This window comes from Bufo gargarizans, unplaced genomic scaffold, assembly GCF_014858855.1.
Source record: "Bufo gargarizans isolate SCDJY-AF-19 unplaced genomic scaffold, ASM1485885v1 fragScaff_scaffold_587_pilon, whole genome shotgun sequence".
Classification (NCBI taxonomy): domain Eukaryota; kingdom Metazoa; phylum Chordata; class Amphibia; order Anura; family Bufonidae; genus Bufo; species Bufo gargarizans.
This window is the reverse complement of record NW_025334145.1, coordinates 269,825-287,941: the sequence shown is the minus strand read 5'-3', so window position 1 is coordinate 287,941 and position 18,117 is coordinate 269,825. Positions and strand designations below refer to the sequence as shown.

The 18,117-nt window shown below is 53.0% G+C and overlaps 1 protein-coding gene across 2 annotated transcripts; it reads left to right on the top strand.

Annotated features, from left to right (window-relative positions):
• Nucleotides 1–307: 307 nt before the first annotated feature.
• Nucleotides 308–12,955, top strand: LOC122922651 (RNA-binding protein 5). 2 transcript variants are annotated; one of them, XM_044273337.1, is made up of 24 exons: nt 308–441; nt 2,679–2,751; nt 5,134–5,299; nt 5,374–5,532; nt 5,703–5,772; nt 6,296–6,369; nt 7,625–7,708; nt 7,794–7,854; nt 7,967–8,032; nt 8,185–8,345; nt 8,428–8,525; nt 9,504–9,591; nt 9,692–9,766; nt 9,843–9,992; nt 10,143–10,248; nt 10,336–10,427; nt 10,516–10,698; nt 10,784–10,930; nt 11,005–11,082; nt 11,159–11,341; nt 11,426–11,500; nt 12,162–12,259; nt 12,340–12,469; nt 12,548–12,955. In XM_044273337.1, the coding sequence occupies exons 2-24, from the start codon at nt 2,735–2,737 to the stop codon at nt 12,671–12,673; spliced, it is 2,487 nt and encodes an 828-aa protein (XP_044129272.1). In that variant the 5' UTR covers nt 308–441; nt 2,679–2,734; the 3' UTR covers nt 12,674–12,955. The 2 variants fall into 2 exon arrangements, with proteins under 2 accessions (XP_044129272.1, XP_044129271.1); XM_044273336.1 differs by having other exon boundaries at nt 8,167–8,345.
• The last annotated feature ends 5,162 nt before the right edge of the window (nt 12,956–18,117 follow it).

The following is an 18,117-nucleotide window of genomic DNA, read 5'->3' as shown; positions in this document are numbered from 1 at the left end:
CTGTTCACACAGCTGGAGGTTTGTTACAATGTATGGGTGCCTGTGAAAGCTGTCAGGCTCCCCGAGCGACATCTCCATGGTGACGGGCCACTGGAGAGGTGCTGCAGCAGCTGAGGTATCAGGAGCAAGGCCCGGGGTTCGTGATAATCTCATATTACAGATGCGTCGGACCTTTAGGTTCTATCAGCCAGTGGCCCCTGCTGTGATGAGGGCCCGGGCGCCATCACACCACAGAAGACTACATCTCCCACAAGTCCCCGCGGCGGACACGCGGCTTCGCCGCTATTCGCTGGGAGAAGAGGCGCATGCGCATCCGGCGTGGAAGCTTCCAGGCGCTGAGCTGTGCGCGATGCATTCTGGGCAGGAGACGGGTGGAACTGCCGCCATTTCGTGCTGACTGTGAGAAGTGAGAAGACGCTGCGCCAGAGTGGCGGCCTGACGGTGAGTGCGAGGCCGGGAAGGAAAAGAGCGGGGGGCAGCGGAGGGGTGCGGGGGGCAGCGTCTTCTGAGGCGGAGGGGTACAGGGGGGGGGCAGCGTCTTCTGAGGCGGAGGGGTACCGGGGGGGCGGCGTCTTCTGAGGCGGAGGGGTACAGGGGGGGCAGCGTCTTCTGAGGCGGACGGGTACAGGGGCGGCGTTTTCTGAGGCGGACGGGTACAGGGGGGGCAGCGTCTTCTGAGGCGGAGGGGTACAGGGGGGGCAGCGTCTTCTGAGGCGGAGGGGTACAGGGGCGGCGTTTTCTGAGGCGGAGGGGTACGGGGGGGGCAGCGTCTTCTGAGGCGGAGGGGTACGGGGGGGCAGCGTCTTCTGAGGCGGAGGGGTAGGGGGGGGCAGCGTCTTCTGAGGCGGAGGGGTACGGGGGGCGGCGTTTTCTGAGGCGGAGGGGTACAGGGGGGCAGCGTCTTCTGAGGCGGAGGGGTACAGGGGGGGCTGCGTCTTCTGAGGGGTACGGGGGGCGGCGTTTTCTGAGGCGGAGGGGTACAGGGGGGCAGCGTCTTCTGAGGCGGAGGGGTACAGGGGGGGCGGCGTCTTCTGAGGCGGAGGGGTACAGGGGGGGCGGCGTCTTCTGAGGCGGAGGGGTACAGGGGGGGGCGGCGTCTTCTGAGGCGGAGGGGTACAGGGGGGGGCGGCGTCTTCTGAGGCGGAGGGGTACAGGGGGGGCGGCGTCTTCTGAGGCGGAGGGGTACAGGGGGGGCGGCGTCTTCTGAGGCGGAGGGGTACGGGGGGGGCAGCGTCTTCTGAGGCGGAGGGGTACGGGGGGGCAGCGTCTTCTGAGGCGGAGGGGTAGGGGGGGCAGCGTCTTCTGAGGCGGAGGGGTACGGGGGGCGGCGTTTTCTGAGGCGGAGGGGTACAGGGGGGCAGCGTCTTCTGAGGCGGAGGGGTACAGGGGGGGCTGCGTCTTCTGAGGGGTACGGGGGGCGGCGTTTTCTGAGGCGGAGGGGTACAGGGGGGCAGCGTCTTCTGAGGCGGAGGGGTACAGGGGGGGCGGCGTCTTCTGAGGCGGAGGGGTACAGGGGGGGCGGCGTCTTCTGAGGCGGAGGGGTACAGGGGGGGGCGGCGTCTTCTGAGGCGGAGGGGTACAGGGGGGGCGGCGTCTTCTGAGGCGGAGGGGTACAGGGGGGGCGGCGTCTTCTGAGGCGGAGGGGTACAGGGGGGGCGGCGTCTTCTGAGGCGGAGGGGTACAGGGGGGGCGGCGTCTTCTGAGGCGGAGGGGTACAGGGGGGGCGGCGTCTTCTGAGGCGGAGGGGTACAGGGGGGGCGGCGTCTTCTGAGGCGGAGGGGTACAGGGGGGGCGGCGTCTTCTGAGGCGGAGGGGTACAGGGGGGGCGGCGTCTTCTGAGGCGGAGGGGTACAGGGGGGGCGGCGTCTTCTGAGGCGGAGGGGTACAGGGGGGGCGGCGTCTTCTGAGGCGGAGGGGTACAGGGGGGGCGGCGTCTTCTGAGGCGGAGGGGTACAGGGGGGGCGGCGTCTTCTGAGGCGGAGGGGTACAGGGGGGGCGGCGTCTTCTGAGGCGGAGGGGTACAGGGGGGGCGGCGTCTTCTGAGGCGGAGGGGTACAGGGGGGGCGGCGTCTTCTGAGGCGGAGGGGTACAGGGGGGGCGGCGTCTTCTGAGGCGGAGGGGTACAGGGGGGGCGGCGTCTTCTGAGGCGGAGGGGTACAGGGGGGGCGGCGTCTTCTGAGGCGGAGGGGTACAGGGGGGGCGGCGTCTTCTGAGGCGGAGGGGTACAGGGGGGGCGGCGTCTTCTGAGGCGGAGGGGTACAGGGGGGGCGGCGTCTTCTGAGGGGTACGGGGGGCAGGGGGGGGCGGCGTCTTCTGAGGCGGAGGGGTACGGGGGGGGCGGCGTCTTCTGAGGCGGAGGGGTACGGGGGGGGCGGCGTCTTCTGAGGCGGAGGGGTACGGGGGGGGCGGCGTCTTCTGAGGCGGAGGGGTACGGGGGGGGGGGCGGCGTCTTCTGAGGCGGAGGGGTACGGGGGGGGCGGCGTCTTCTGAGGCGGGGGGGGCGGCGTCTTCTGGGGTGTGGGGGTGCTCTGTAAGATCGGTTACAGGCGGTCCGGCAGTGTGCGTCTGTACCGTGGGCGCTGCCCTGCTGGTAGATGGGCGCGCTGTGCAGGGGTGAGGGGGGTCCAGCAGCTGTTGACTTGGGAACTGACCGGAGTCTTTTTGTTTTTCCTGTTCAGTCTCATCAGCCATTCCAGCCTTCAGAGGATCCGGTGTGAACGCCTGGAGGCCAGACATGGGCTCCGATAAGCGGTAAGACGGGCACCGCTGTGCAGCAGATGTGTCCATGGGTTTTGTCTCAGGACTGCAGAAAATATCAGCTGTTTAACCTCCTAAAGGGGTCCTCTGACCTCAGCAAATGGCATTTATGTAGAGAAAGTGAACACAAGGCTATTCCTAATGTATTGTCCTTCTCCATGTTGCCTCCTTTTCTGCTTTATTCATTCCATCACGTTATAAACGGCTAGTTTCCATGGTTACGTACGGCCACCCTGCAATCCACTAACGGTGGTCGTGCTTTCATACTAGAGGGAAAACCCGTGAGCTCCTCTGGAGACGGAGATCGTGTCTGCACTGGTGCCTGTGAGCCCTCCAGAGAGGTTTTTTCCTATAGCATGACCACCATTGCTGGATTGCAGGGTGGTCGTAACCATGGAAATGATCTGTGTATAATGTGTTGGAGAAATGAATGAAGCAGTAAAGGAGGCAATATGGAGAATCCCAATACATTAGGAAGAGCCTGGTATTAATGCTCTACATCAGGGATCAGCCATCTTTGGCTGCTGTGAAACTACAACTCCTAGCATGTCTTAACTCCCATAGAAGTAAAGGAAGCATTCTGGGAGTTGTAGTTTCTGGAGGTCAGGAGGTTGCTGAGATCAGACAGCTCCTGTCACAGTTTTGCCTGCTTAGAGTCTCACATCTCAGGCTTGGCAGCTGGCGTGTCTGGTGGTTTCAAGTTATAGGGGTTGTCTCCTCATAGATGGGGGGCTATCGCTCGGATATGCCCCCATTGTCTTATAGGTGCGGGGCTCCGTTCTCGATATTGGTGCAGGTCCCAGTGGCGGGACCTGCACCTATATGACAATGGGGGCATATCCTTCATGTTCACCCATAGACTGTAACAATCCTATGGGCGGCTGTTTATCTCTGGCTGTTTTTAGAGCGTCCATTCAGTGATGGCCGCTGTCAGTGACGGGAGGGACCGTTCCCAGGTGTCCCTGCCGTCTAGATCGAGGCGGTACAACCCAGTTACAAGAGAAATCAATCGTGGGGGAAAGTGGCGTTAAATGTCCCCCAGAGGTCGTGTATGACCTTATGGGGGACGCAGAATGTAGAATAAGTGATCAAAAAGGCGTATGTCCCACAGAATGGTACCAATAAAACCGTCGCCTTATCCCGTAAAAATGAGAAAACATAAGAAAATCGCTCAAAATAACTATAGCGCTCAGAACATGGAGACATAAACATTTTTTTTTTCAAAAATCCTATTATTGTGTTAAAGTGAAATAAATAAGAAAAAGTAGACGCGTTGGGTATTGTCATGTCCGTAACGTGCTCTGTAAAAATATCACATGACTTAACCCCGTAAACGTAAATAAAAACCTGTCACCTTGCCCCATAAAGTGTAATAAGTAATGATCTAAAAATCCTAGGTACCCAAAAATGGTCCCAATAAAAACGTCAACTCCTCCTGCAGAAGACGATTGGCAAAAAAATATGGCGTTCAGAAAATGCGGAGACAAATGCTTTATGTGGACATATTGATATCATTGCGTCTAACGACCGGCTCGATAGAGAGCGCACGGTCCACCCTGTCCGAGGGATGTTGTAAAAACGATGATGCCAACGTAAAGTAGACATATGGGGAATGCTAAGTAATACACGTTTTATGAGGTATCACTTTGTTTTAAAAGCCGAGAAATTGAAATTTTGAAAATTGCAAATTTTACAAAATTTTTGGTAAATTTGGGATTTTTTTTCATAAAGGTGAAATATATTGACTGTCATGAAGTACAATCTCTGAATGGCCTGTAAATCCGGGTTCTAAAGCTATTACCTCATAAAGTGACACGGGTCAGATTTGCAATATTAGGCCGGGTCACGAAGGGGGCAGATGGCCCGGAAGTGAAGTGGTTAAGCCCTATCCACAGAATAGGAGCGGTTAGATCGGTGGGGGTCCTTCTGCTGCCCCCCTGATATGAACAGAGCAGCCAGTCAGGCATGTGTGCAGCCACTCGATTTCTTTGGCAGTTCAGAAGATGGCAGATGGCTATCTTCAAACAACCGGAATGCTCCTTTAAACAGTGCCCCTTCAGCTGGCTGTGATCTCGGGGACAAGGGGGGAGCGTTATTTACTCCACACAGTGAACCCCTAAAAAGAAATCCCAATCTGGTTACTAGAAAAGTCTCCTACAGCGAAACTGTGTGAAAGATAAGTTATGGGGGAAGTATCCTTAAAGGGGTCCTCTGACTTCAGCAAGTGGCATTTATCATGTAGATGCAGTTAATACCAGGCCCTTCATGTGGGGTCGGAGAACATAGCCCAGAATCGGAGCTGGGGTCAGTTCTGTGCCGGATTCTCAGATGCACGGTTACAGGTGGCGAATGTCGTTTTACACTCGTGTCTTGCAGTGTGAGTCGCAGCGAGCGGAGCGGGAGATACGGGTCAGCATTCGATAGAGATGAACGTGATGACCGAGTGTCCAGACCCCGGCGCAGAGACTCCAACGAGTACAAAAGATATCGGGATGACCGTGATGATCGATACGACGATTACAGAGACTACGACAGTCCTGATGTAAGTGCCACATGATCATCGCTGCCTTCACGTGTCCCTGTCCTGCAGCGTCTAACAACCTCTGCTCCTTCCAGCGAGATCGTGAAAGGAGGAACAGCGACCGCTCAGAGGACGGTTACCATTCAGACGGCGACTACATGGACCACGACTATCGCAATGATTACTATATGGATGAGAAGGAGAGCAAGACCATCATGCTGCGAGGCCTCCCTATAAACATTAGCGAGAGTGATGTGAGTGCGCAGAGTTATCGTCCTGTCCACTGTCATGACACACATCTATGGGTCTGGGATGTGGATAGCTTGTGTTGTGGACCTTCCCAGCTGCCGTGGATTGCAGGAGGGGACGTGTGATCTGATCTACTGCTTCTGTGCTGGAATAATACACAACTGCCTTTCTTTAGATTCGAGAATTGGTGGAGTCCTTTGAAGGCCCTCAGCCTGCGGACGTGAGGCTGATGAAGAGAAAGACAGGTGAGGTTCTATCCGGCGTGACGTGGTGCGCTCCCACTCGTCCTGCGTTCCCACCCTTTGAGATCGCTTTCCCTTGGGGACTAGCCCCCTCTTCACTCCCCATGCACCATCAGGTACGGACTTGCCATGGCTAAGGAACCTCTCTTGTTTAGACCTTTGTATATTCTGCACCATTTCTTTGTGTGGGTTTGGTAAGTAGATGTGTTGGGAAATAATGTCTTCCGCATGAACTGTTCACCATCCTTATGTCTGCTGAGAACCTCCGGCCTTGCAGCTTTGTCTTCAGCATGTGGGCTGCTGCCTTATATTAGCCCCTCAGTCCCGGTGGTGAAATGTGTAGTTCTAGAGGTTCCTTTTCATGGCAATCCACATAAGACAGGTAACAGGACTGCACCCATGGAGGCCATGCCATAAAGCACTGCTAGAACCATGGGCTTTGTCAGTTGGAGAGATGCAGCTGTGTTTTCTGTAAAAGGAAGTGACTAACACTAGTATCCCGTCTATATCTGAATGCTGTCTCTAGGTTTAAGCCGCGGTTTCGCCTTCGTGGAGTTTTATCACTTGCAAGATGCTACCAGCTGGATGGAAGCCAATCAGGTTGCTTCACTCGCCAAGTCTAGAATACTCCTGAGAAATGGCACATGACATATGTCTGTAACCGAGATCGAAAAGCAGAGCGAGGATGGGGGGAGGGGGTGAAGGGAGAGAGGCGTTCAGGTTCCAGGTGATCATGAGGGTCAAGCTCTCTGTGTACATTAAAGCTCTGCTGTGGGAATATTGGCCGTCAGTGTGCACTTACCTCCAAGCAGATGACTTACAAGTGTCACAACCTTTCATTAAGGTTATTAGAATGGGGACCAGGCTGCCATATAGTAGTTTTCGCTCACGTTCTAGCAGCCGCTCCTAAATATTGACCTCTTGACTGCCTTAGTGTGCACACCTCGATGTCCTGTGGGTGAGCAGCTCTTTAATGTAGGCAGAGTGCACCCAGTGTATGTCTGCAGGTCCCCCCTCTCCCTGGGTTACTGCTGAGTACATCTGACAGACACATGTAATAACTCCACATGGGCAGCTCAGCTCCTAATGCACCGCTGGCTGCCGCTCCGTGGGCTCAGTCATATTCAGCTTAGTTGGGTATGTACAAAGGACACGGATGTGACTGGAGCCGGACGCTCAGAGGTTATTGATAGAGCCCTCCCTGCTTCCTATAGAAGAGCTTGCAGGAGAGATTAGGCGCTGGGTGACCGCCCCGGTAATTGGACCCGCGATCAGCCACCTATTTCACAGCTCTACTTTAAACCCATCTGTTCATCAAGAACTCGCAGGAGAAGTCCCTTTCTCCAGTCCCTATATTGAAGCGTGACTCCAGGTTGGGAGTAGTGGGGGGGTGCTGCCTCTGCTACAGCAATGGTATTTGTTCATGGTTTCCTCATCTTAACCCTTCCCTTGCCAGAAGAGTCACATAGTTCACCCTGTGGCTTTGAGAAGTGGTTAGGCCATGAGGGGGCCACCTCTGATAATCACATGTATTTACAGAGCCTCGCTAAGATGCCATACTCAGAGATTGGCAATACTGCGTGCAGTATTAAGACCTTCATCTTTCTGGAGCCCCCAGGCCCTTGACTTTACCTGCACCCCACTCTTTCTGTTTCTTCCATCGGCAGCTCTGTGCGCCTCTGATCCCTTCTCTCTATCCACCCCTCGTGTGGGGGCTGGCAAAGCATTTAGTTGGCAGTGGGTGGTCCTTCCCCACTTTGCCGTCCATTTTAGTCGGGAGCTCATTCCCCTCCGGATAGACGTCAGCTTGTCATGATGCTGGCAATAACTGGACCCTTTTTTTATGTTCTTGCAGAAGAAGCTGGTGATCCAGGGGAAGACCATCGCTATGCATTACAGCAATCCCCGCCCCAAGTTTGAGGACTGGCTGTGTAATAAGGTGAGGGTCCGGATTGGGCGCTGAAGAATGGGGGGGGGTCGTCAACTGAGCAGAAAGCATTAAATAAAAGCTCTCTGGTTTATAGTGTGGTCTCTACAACTTTCGAAGACGACTAAAATGCTTCCGTTGTGGCGCAGCCAAAACTGGTGAGTGTGCCATGCTTGTTCAGCTTCATGACGCTGATATGATGCCGCTCACACTGATGCAGGCTCCTAGAGGCCTGCCACGCTCTAAAGCTGCTGCTTTGTGTTCCTCCAGAATCTGATGTGGACGCACCTTCTGGAGCCTCAGATGCTCCGCAGTCGGCCGATTACTACAGTGACAGTAAGTGTTTCTAATGCTTAACTGTAAAATCCAACATTTGGGGGATCACATGGGAATGTTGACTGCAGAAGGGGGTGCTTGGTCTGCTCTAGAGGTCACCCCACTTTACAAACAACTGGGTGTAACCTTATTAGGTGGCTATGTATCCTCAGCCATTATCCTGCGTAACATCGGGCCGCACACAGTGGTGGATTCCATCCTGGCTGCGCTGGCTCCTTATGTGTCACTGGTGGTGAGCAACATCCGGCTTATCAAAGACAAGCAGACCCAGCAAAACCGAGGCTTTGCTTTTGTCCAGCTGCCCTCCGCTCTGGTAAGTGACCCTACGTTTTCTCACTGTAAAAATGGCATCTGTACGCCACGCAGAGGATAACGCCTCAACTGTTCTCCTACAGGAAGCGTCGCAGCTGCTGCAGATTCTCCAGACTCTTCATCCTCCTCTCAAAATTGATGGGAAAATAATTGGAGTCGATTTTGCCAAGAATGCTAGAAAGTGAGTGTGACTATATCTAGAGGAGCCGATCACATCATGACACATGGATATCATCCCCTCTGTCTGCACTGTACCTGCACGACTTTGGGGGCTGCCTACGAGTCTACCCCTTAATGTAGAATGATTTCTGGCCGTGGCTTGGGACTGACCTGCAAGGCATGATTCCTGCAGCCAGCCTCATCGATCCCATTAGGTGTCGGTCTATTAGCTGTACCGTTATTTCACACCTCCCTCCATATTGCAGACCTGATATCTTCTGGTGTGGCGGTGGTTGCCGCGTCCTAGGACAGGTCTTTATCAAGGTGTTTGTTCTTTCTGGTAGGGAGAGGGTCTTCACCTGGTGCATGGCCTCCTTTTCTTCCCCCGACCTCTCTTGGAGGTTATGCTGGAAGTATTTACTACTAGTCTTCACAGATTTTATGGTTCACTGATGTAATTGTATGGTGCGAACGAGGTGACATTGTGAGGGGCCTCCTTGTGTGCGTCTATACCGTCTGAAAACGGACCATCTGGTATTAACGGAATAATTCAACCCTCCCCAATCCCACACACTTTTATATGATGGCCCAATGGGGAAAATAAACGCTAAGGTCTCGAACGAGTGTTTTCAGTGCGCTGTTTTTAAATTATAAGTCTCTGGGATGAATCCCATCTGTGTCTGAGCTGACAATCTCGCAGCAGGTCCTTTCGTTTATTTTCATGGATGACCCCTTCTATTGATGAGAGAGAATACACGGACTGTGATATCTATGTAATGTATGCATAAGCCACGTTTAGTAAAATGTGTGGAATGACTGAGACGTGGATGGTGCAGCTCTGGTCGCTTCCTGCCTTCAGCTGTCTTGGATCTACTTTAGCGGCTGTGGCTTTGCTCCAGGTTATAGATGCCCGATCGTAGCGTTTATAAGGTCACTAAGCCTCCAGTGGATCCCGTGCCGCAGTGTATACCGTTATAATACTGTCCCTTCTGCTTTGCAGGGATCTTGTACTGCCAGATGGGAACAGGGTTAGCGCCTTCTCAGTAGCGAGCACAGCCATTGCAGCTGCTCAGTGGTCGTCCACACAGGTAGGTGTCGGCCGGGGTCTTGTCGCTAGCACTGAGCGATCTGTATATTCTGCTGTGCTGCTGCAAGATGCAGTTTATAATTTTTATTTTTTTTTTTAAGGCTCAGCAAAGCGGGGATAGTGCGGAATATGGATATGCTCAGCAAGGGCAGGAGGGCTATGCACCATATGGACAGGTAGCTATAGCTCGCGTCGGTGAGTTCTCTCTTTAGGGCATCCTAAGACTAATAATACTCCTGTTTGTCTTCCTAGTACTCCCAGGAGTATCAGCAGGTGTACGCGTCTCCGACTGGTGGAGCAGAGCAGGGAGCAGCTACCTCAGCAGAAGGAAGCACGCCAGCCGCCAGCACTGCCGCAGTAGTGTGTCAGAGTCCACAGCTCTACCAGCAGCCGGGGTCTCCGGTGAGTGAGGAGTCAGCCTTCCTTAGTGGCCCCTGACTGCTCCAGTGTTTAATGGGCTCTGCTGTATCTAATGATCAGACAATGAAGCAGCAGCAGCCAGAAAGTGTCGGCACTGACCTACATGATCAGTGTGGTATCTGTTCTTTCTAGACACAGCCAGGCACCAGCGCTACTACCAGCACAGCCTCCACATCCTCTGCCACTACAGAAGAAACCTCTGCCGCTCCTAACTCCATCATCCCGGGTGTGAAATATGGTATGTGCTCTGTGGTTCTGAATCTTTCCTGCCCAGACTTCCTTAGTCAGAGCTCCATCTAATGGGCTGTAACCTTGTGTTTGGCAGCTGTTCCTGACACATCCACGTACCAGTATGACGAATCGTCAGGATACTACTATGACCCTCAGACTGGTCTTTACTATGATCCCAATTCTCAGGTACTGTTCGTTCCGTTGAAAGGACCTGTCTTTAACTGAGGCATAATATCTACGGTGTCATTTACATTTCCTATAACTCTCTCTGTAGTATTACTACAACTCTGCAAGCCAGCAATACCTGTACTGGGATGGTGAGAAACAGACGTACCTACCTGCAGTAGATGGTACAGCACAGGGCACAGCACCCACAAATGGGACTGCATCCTCTACAGCAAATTGCAAGGAAAGCAAGGAGAAGAAAGAAAAACCAAAAAGCAAGACTGCCCAGCAGGTATACCTGCCTGACCAGACTGCCCTGCCATCCTCACCCATAAGCTCATTGTAAGGCCCTCATAAGTTTTGTTTTTCACCTTCAGATTGCTAAAGATATGGAGCGTTGGGCAAAGAGCTTGAATAAGCAGAAGGAAAATTTTAAGAACAGCTTCCAGCCCCTGAGTGCCCGGGACGAGGAGAGGAAGGAGTCCGCAGCTGCGGATGCAGGATTTGCCTTGTTTGAGAAGAAGGTGCGTGTTCTGCTTTCCTGGTTGTTCCAGCTGCTGTGTCCCCCCCCAATCTAAACGGTTTCATCTCTCTGCAGCAAGGAGCGTTACTGGAGAGGCAGATTCTGCCAGACATGATGATGTTGGTTAACACGGAGGAGGAGAGGCCGCCCAAGGTGAGGAGGAGAGAGCGAGGCCCCTTTTACTGCTCTCTGGGCTGCGCAGTCTGTTAACGCCCTTTTTTTTGCGCAGAGAGCGCTGGTTGCAGCGTACAGCGGTGACAGTGATAACGAAGATGAGGCCGATCGGCTGCAGGGGATGCTGGATGAGGAGAAACTAACCGATTGGAAGAAGCTGGCGTGCTTACTGTGTCGCAGGCAATTTCCAAACAAAGATGCCCTGACGAGACACCAGCAGCTGTCCGACCTGCACAAGGTGAGTTCAGGTTCCCTCCATCTTCTGGTATTTACTGAGCGACTCCACATTGTGTCCCGTGATAACGCCACGACTTTCTTACAGCAAAACCTTGATGTGTATAGAAGGTCCCGGCTCTCCGATCAAGATCTGGAATCCCTGGAGCTGCGGGAGAGGGAGGTGAGTGTTGTGGATTTCCGGTTTTGTGATCCAACAGAGGATCTCGAAACTGATCAGGATGCATTCCTTCTGGTTTAGTTGCGTTTTGGACCGGACATAAAACCGCTGCAAGCTGCAGTTGTGTCCGGTCTGTGAAATGGAACAAACCACCTCCGGCCTGAAAATCAATGTAAGGGCTCATGCACACGACCGTATGTATTTTACAGTCCTCAAAAAATATGGATGACATTGTGTGCATTCTAGTCCTATCCTTGTCGGTAATGTGGACAATAATGGGACATGTTCTATCCTTTGTGGAATGGACATACGGAAACTGAATGCACACAGGAACTTCTGGGGTTTTTGTGGACCCATTGAAGTGATAGAAAGAAAATACGATTGTGTGCCTGAGCCCTGAGTCGGTGGTGCAGGTTCCGTGGATCCAGCGCCCATTGACTGATCCGGCCAAACTGGATCCATCCAGATGCATTAAATGGATTGGATCCGTTTAATTCCGGTTTTTAGATTCACTGCTGGATCTCAAAACTGGAAAGGCAAAACGCAAGTTTGAAACGGGCCTAACTCTTCTTATGAAGCCGTGTGAGATGGGGGAGGGGTGTGACCAAAGCCACATTATCAGAGGGCTATTGGCAAATGTTAATTGGGGTGTCCTGTCACGCAGTCAAAATACCGCGACCGAGCAGCAGAGAGGAGGGAGAAATACGGCATCCCGGAGCCACCAGAGCCCAAGCGCAAGAGGCAGTATGATGCCGGCGTAGTGTAAGTGTCTGGAAGTGCGGCGTGTCCCGGAGACTGGCCCTCCCGCCCGCATCCACACTTATTTATTCTGCATTTCACAGGAACTATGAGCAGCCAACGAAGGACGGGATTGATACCAGTAATATCGGCAACAAAATGCTGCAAGCCATGGGCTGGAAGGAGGGATCTGGACTCGGCCGAAAGAGTCAGGGAATCACGGCTCCCATCCAGGTGCGTTGAGCATTCCCTGCAGGTGCTCCAGTTGGTGCTGCCTTCTTTCAGGGTGGTAACTGTCCTGTTTGTTTGCAGGCGCAGGTCAGGATGAGGGGTGCGGGGCTGGGCGCAAAAGGAAGCTCGTATGGAGTCAGCACGTCAGATTCTTACAAGGACGCGGTCAGGAAAGCCATGTTTGCTCGGTTCACGGAGATGGAATGAATGGATGATTAAATATGAACTATTCCTTTTTGGGGGCAGAAGTGGTCAGCAGGAGCGGTCCCCTCCCCCACAGCTTTGGAGTGGAGCCCCCTGTAAATATGTATCATACGACTGTACAGTGTAAATATGTTTTTGTTCTGTGAGACGTTTGGGGTGTGATGGGTCCCCTCGGTAATGGAGGCTCCTCAGTGACCCAGTATGCCACCTCGTCCTCTTTATACAGGTTTAAATTTGTACATTTTTCCTTTTTTCCCAAAGAAATAAATTTCGGAGCAAAATCCAGTTGCTGTTTATGGTGCTGGTGTTTATGGTTCAATCTGCAGAGTGGCCACCAGGTGGCAGTGTAGCTCTGCATGCTTCTTGTCTGGAGATGCAGAAGAAAGTTGATCTCAGCGATTGGAGCCGTCGGCAGTTCTGTCATATTTCCTGTGTGAATAACCTGCACAAGCCGCCTCTTGTCCTGGACCCCAGTGCGTAGATGCCCCCAGGGTTAGTGGAGACCAGAGGGCTGAATGGGGCTCTGAGGACTGTCCTGGAGAAGCTGCGGCCGCCAGAGAGGCTCACGAATCTCCTGAATGATGTCTGAGACCACACAGCATAGACTGGGGCAGCCCACTAGGTCTCGCTAACCAGATCCACTCTTTCTAGTTGTGTTTTTTCTTCTATTTTCTGTATGTGATTTTTGGGGCGATCATCTTAGCTGAGCTGCTGTCGGCACCACAAGGCAACTTGCAGTCTAGAAATGTTCACTTCTGTGGGAGAGTGTTGTGGGCATGCTCTTCCTAGAGGCACTGTGCATGGAGGGGAGCAGATAAACTGTGCGCATCACCTATTGTGAAGGGTGGGTCTTGTTATCTTTCATTGTAATCCAGCCTGTAATGATGATAAGGTGACTGCTGAGGTGTCAGCCAATTGGAGCTCATCGGCCGGGGTGAAAGCTGCAGGATATCATATGGATAGTGACATGGAAATCACTTGACGTCAAATTGTTTAGAACTCTATTAACACTTTCTGAACCTCCTCTGTACTCACAGGTGCGGTAGCCGCTAGGTTTGTGCTGTTTCAGACAGACACTGGGGCTAATGTGTATGATCGATAATGCTGATCGCATACTTTTAAAGAGGACCTTTCACTAGTTTAAAAACTAACTAGATCTGTGGGCAGAGCGGCGCCCAGGGGTCCCCCTGCACTTACTAGTATGTCTGGGCACCGCTCCGTTCGCCCGGTATCGGCAGCTCCCTCTGTTGTACTGGGCGGAGTTTTTGTATTAGGCGTGTCCCTTGCTGCAGCGCTGGCCAAGACGCATAGCCTGAGTCCCAGACACCGGAGCCTATACCAGGCGAACGGAGCGGTGCCCAGACATACTACTAAGTGCGGGGGGACCCCTGGGCGCTGCTCTGCCCACTGATATAGTTTTTAGCTTTTAAACTAGTGAAAGGTCCTCTTTAACAGTTCTGGTGCCATGGTCATCTGGTACGGAGTGCCTCCCCTTGCTAAGATCAGAGGTGTGCCATTGTAGTAAAAAGCCTAAGCCTGTACAAGGCTTCCAGGCCTATTGCTGGTATATTCCTGTGACGGCCTGCAGGTGGCAGCACTGCACCGGAATATGCTGAATCTAGTACCATAGTATTAACATAAAGCCGAAAAAAGACATCAGTCCATCCAGTTCGGCCTGTCATCCTGCAAGTTGATCCAGAGGAAGGCAAAAAACCCTGTGAGGTAGAAGCCAATTTTCCTCACTTTAGGGAAATAAAAAATTCCTTCCCGACTCCAATCAGAATAACTCCCTGGATCAGCGACCCCTCTCTAGTAGCTACAGCCTGTAATATTATTACACTCCAGAAATACATCCAGGCCCCTCCTGAACTCCTTTATTGTACTCACCATCACCACCTCCTCAGGCAGATAAACGGATAAAAAGCCAGACCGAAGACAAATGTCAGTCTAAGGCCTCTTTCACACAGGCGTCATATTTTTGGCCCGGATAAGAGCCGGGTGCGTTGTGGGAAAATGCGCGATTTTTCTGCGCGAGTGCAAAACATTGTCATGCGTTTTGCACTCGCGTGAGAAAAATCGCGCATGTTTGGTACCCAAACCTGAACTTTACAGAAGTTCGGGCTTGGGATTGATGTTCTGAAGATTGTATTATTTTCCCTTATAACATGGTTATAAGGCAAAATAATAGCATTCTGACTACAGAATGTACAGTACAATAGCGCTCGAGGGGTTACAACAAAATAAAAAATGGTTTAACTCCCCTTAGTCCACTTGATCACGGCCCGGCATCTGTCCTTTGTTGAATAGGACCTGTGTTGAGCATTGCAATAATTACAGGACCTTTGATGACGTCACTCCGGTCATCACATGGTACGTCAATATGGTAAAAGATCATGTGACGTATACCATGTGATGACCGGAGTGACGTCATCAAAGGTCCTGTAATTATTGCAATGTTCACCACTATCCTATTCAACAAAGGACAGATGCCGGGCCGCGACTAAGGTGAGTTAAACCATTTTTTATTTTGTTTTAACCCTTCCAGCGCTGGTTTACTATGCATTCTGTATTCAGAATGCTATTATTTTCCCTTATAACCATGTTATAAGGGAAAATAATACAGTGAATAGACTGTCACCTAGCAACCATGCGTGAAAAATCGCACCGCATCCGCACTTGCTTGCGATTTTCACGCACCCCATTCACTTCTATGGGGCCTGCGTCGCGTGAAAATCGCACAATATAGAGCATGCGTGAAAATCACTGCTCATGTGCACAGCCCCATAGAAACGAATGGGTCAGGATTCAGTGCGGGTGCAATACGTTCACTTCACGCTTCGCACCCGCACTGAAAACTCGCCCGTGTGAAAGGGGCCTAATGGTTGCATGTTATACTCACCTAGGGTCTATTGCAAACAAGTATCAGTGTGGAGGGAGGGGGGGGGGGGGCCACTCACGGCTGGCCCCAGTGCAGTGACTTTACTCTAATACACCGGGGCCCTGCAGCTGTTAAGTACATTCAATCCAAATAGGTCTGAAATTACTGTACTTACTGTAGTACCTTATGTATAGCATTAATACGGCGCAGATCGGCAGCTCCCGCGGTCATGCGCAGCCTGCCCTGCCTGTCGCAGCTCCCTCATGTGCCGCCTGCCTGTTCGGTCATAAAGTGAGATAAGCGGGCAGGCGGCGCATGAGGAGGGAGCTGGGGCAGGCGGTGCATGACCGAGGGAGCTGCCGGTCTGCGCAGTCTTAATGCTATTCATAAGGTACTACAGTAAGTACAGTAATTGCAGACCCATTCGGATTGAATGTACTTAACAGTTGCGGGGCCCGGTGTATTAGAGTAGAATCACTGCATCGGGCCCCACCATGAGTGTCTCCGCCTCCTCCCTCCACACTGATTCATCTGATTGGGGATCTGTGGGTGACATCAGTGTCATCCACAGATTTCTCCCCCCCCCCCCCCCCCCAAATAACAGTGTCATCCACAGATTCCCCCCCCCCCCCCAATAAGTGTCTCATCCACAGATTCCCCCCCCCAATAAGTGTCATCCAGATTCCCCCCCCCCAATAAGTGTCATCCAGATTTCCCCCCCCCCAATAAGTGTGTCATCCAGATTGCCCCCCCAATAAGTGTCTCATCCACAGATTCCCCCGCCAATAAGTGTGTCATCCAGATTCCCCCCCCCCCCCGCCAATAAGTGTGTCATCCAGATTCCCCCCCCCCCCGCCAATAAGTGTGTCATCCAGATTCCCCCCGCCAATAAGTGTCATCCAGATTCCCCCCCGCCAATAAGTGTCATCCAGATTCCCCCCCGCCAATAAGTGTCATCCAGATTCCCCCCCGCCAATAAGTGTCATCCAGATTCCCCCCCGCCAATAAGTGTCATCCAGATTCCCCCCCGCCAATAAGTGTCATCCAGATTCCCCCCCGCCAATAAGTGTCATCCAGATTCCCCCCCGCCAATAAGTGTCATCCAGATTCCCCCCCGCCAATAAGTGTCATCCAGATTCCCCCCCGCCAATAAGTGTCATCCAGATTCCCCCCCGCCAATAAGTGTCATCCAGATTCCCCCCCGCCAATAAGTGTCATCCAGATTCCCCCCCGCCAATAAGTGTCATCCAGATTCCCCCCCGCCAATAAGTGTCATCCAGATTCCCCCCCGCCAATAAGTGTCATCCAGATTCCCCCCCGCCAATAAGTGTCATCCAGATTCCCCCCCGCCAATAAGTGTCATCCAGATTCCCCCCCGCAATAAGTGTCATCCAGATTCCCCCCCGCCAATAAGTGTCATCCAGATTCCCCCCCGCCAATAAGTGTCATCCAGATTCCCCCCCGCCAATAAGTGTCATCCAGATTCCCCCCCGCCAATAAGTGTCATCCAGATTCCCCCCCGCCAATAAGTGTCATCCAGATTCCCCCCCGCCAATAAGTGTCATCCAGATTCCCCCCCGCCAATAAGTGTCATCCAGATTCCCCCCCGCCAATAAGTGTCATCCAGATTCCCCCCCGCCAATAAGTGTCATCCAGATTCCCCCCCGCCAATAAGTGTCATCCAGATTCCCCCCCGCCAATAAGTGTCATCCAGATTCCCCCCCGCCAATAAGTGTCATCCAGATTCCCCCCCGCCAATAAGTGTCATCCAGATTCCCCCCCGCCAATAAGTGTCATCCAGATTCCCCCCCGCCAATAAGTGTCATCCAGATTCCCCCCCGCCAATAGTGTCATCCAGATTCCCCCCGCCAATAAGTGTCATCCAGATTCCCCCCCGCCAATAAGTGTTCATCCAGATTCCCCCCCGCCAATAAGTGTCATCCAGATTCCCCCCGCCAATAAGTGTCATCCAGATTCCCCCCCGCCAATAAGTGTCATCCAGATTCCCCCCCGCCAATAAGTGTCATCCAGATTCCCCCCCGCCAATAAGTGTCATCCAGATTCCCCCCCGCCAATAAGTGTCATCCAGATTCCCCCCCGCCAATAAGTGTCATCCAGATTCCCCCCCGCCAATAAGTGTCATCCAGATTCCCCCCCGCCAATAAGTGTCATCCAGATTCCCCCCCGCCAATAAGTGTCATCCAGATTCCCCCCCGCCAATAAGTGTCATCCAGATTCCCCCCCGCCAATAAGTGTCATCCAGATTCCCCCCCGCCAATAAGTGTCATCCAGATTCCCCCCCGCCAATAGTGTCATCCAGATTCCCCCCCGCCAATAAGTGTCATCCAGATTCCCCCCCGCCAATAAGTGTCATCCAGATTCCCCCCCGCCAATAAGTGTCATCCAGATTCCCCCCCGCCAATAAGTGTCATCCAGATTCCCCCCCGCCAATAAGTGTCATCCAGATTCCCCCCCGCCAATAAGTGTCATCCAGATTCCCCCCCGCCAATAAGTGTCATCCAGATTCCCCCCCGCCAATAAGTGTCATCCAGATTCCCCCCCGCCAATA

What these genes read in the sequence shown, in the direction of transcription:
- LOC122922651 (XM_044273336.1), top strand. An exon ending in GAGACTACGACAGTCCTGAT is followed by an intron (nt 5,300 to 5,373) that starts GTAAGTGCCACA and finishes TGCTCCTTCCAG; the next exon opens with CGAGATCGTGAAAGGAGGAA. An exon ending in TGGAGCTGCGGGAGAGGGAG is followed by an intron (nt 11,501 to 12,161) that starts GTGAGTGTTGTG and finishes CCTGTCACGCAG; the next exon opens with TCAAAATACCGCGACCGAGC.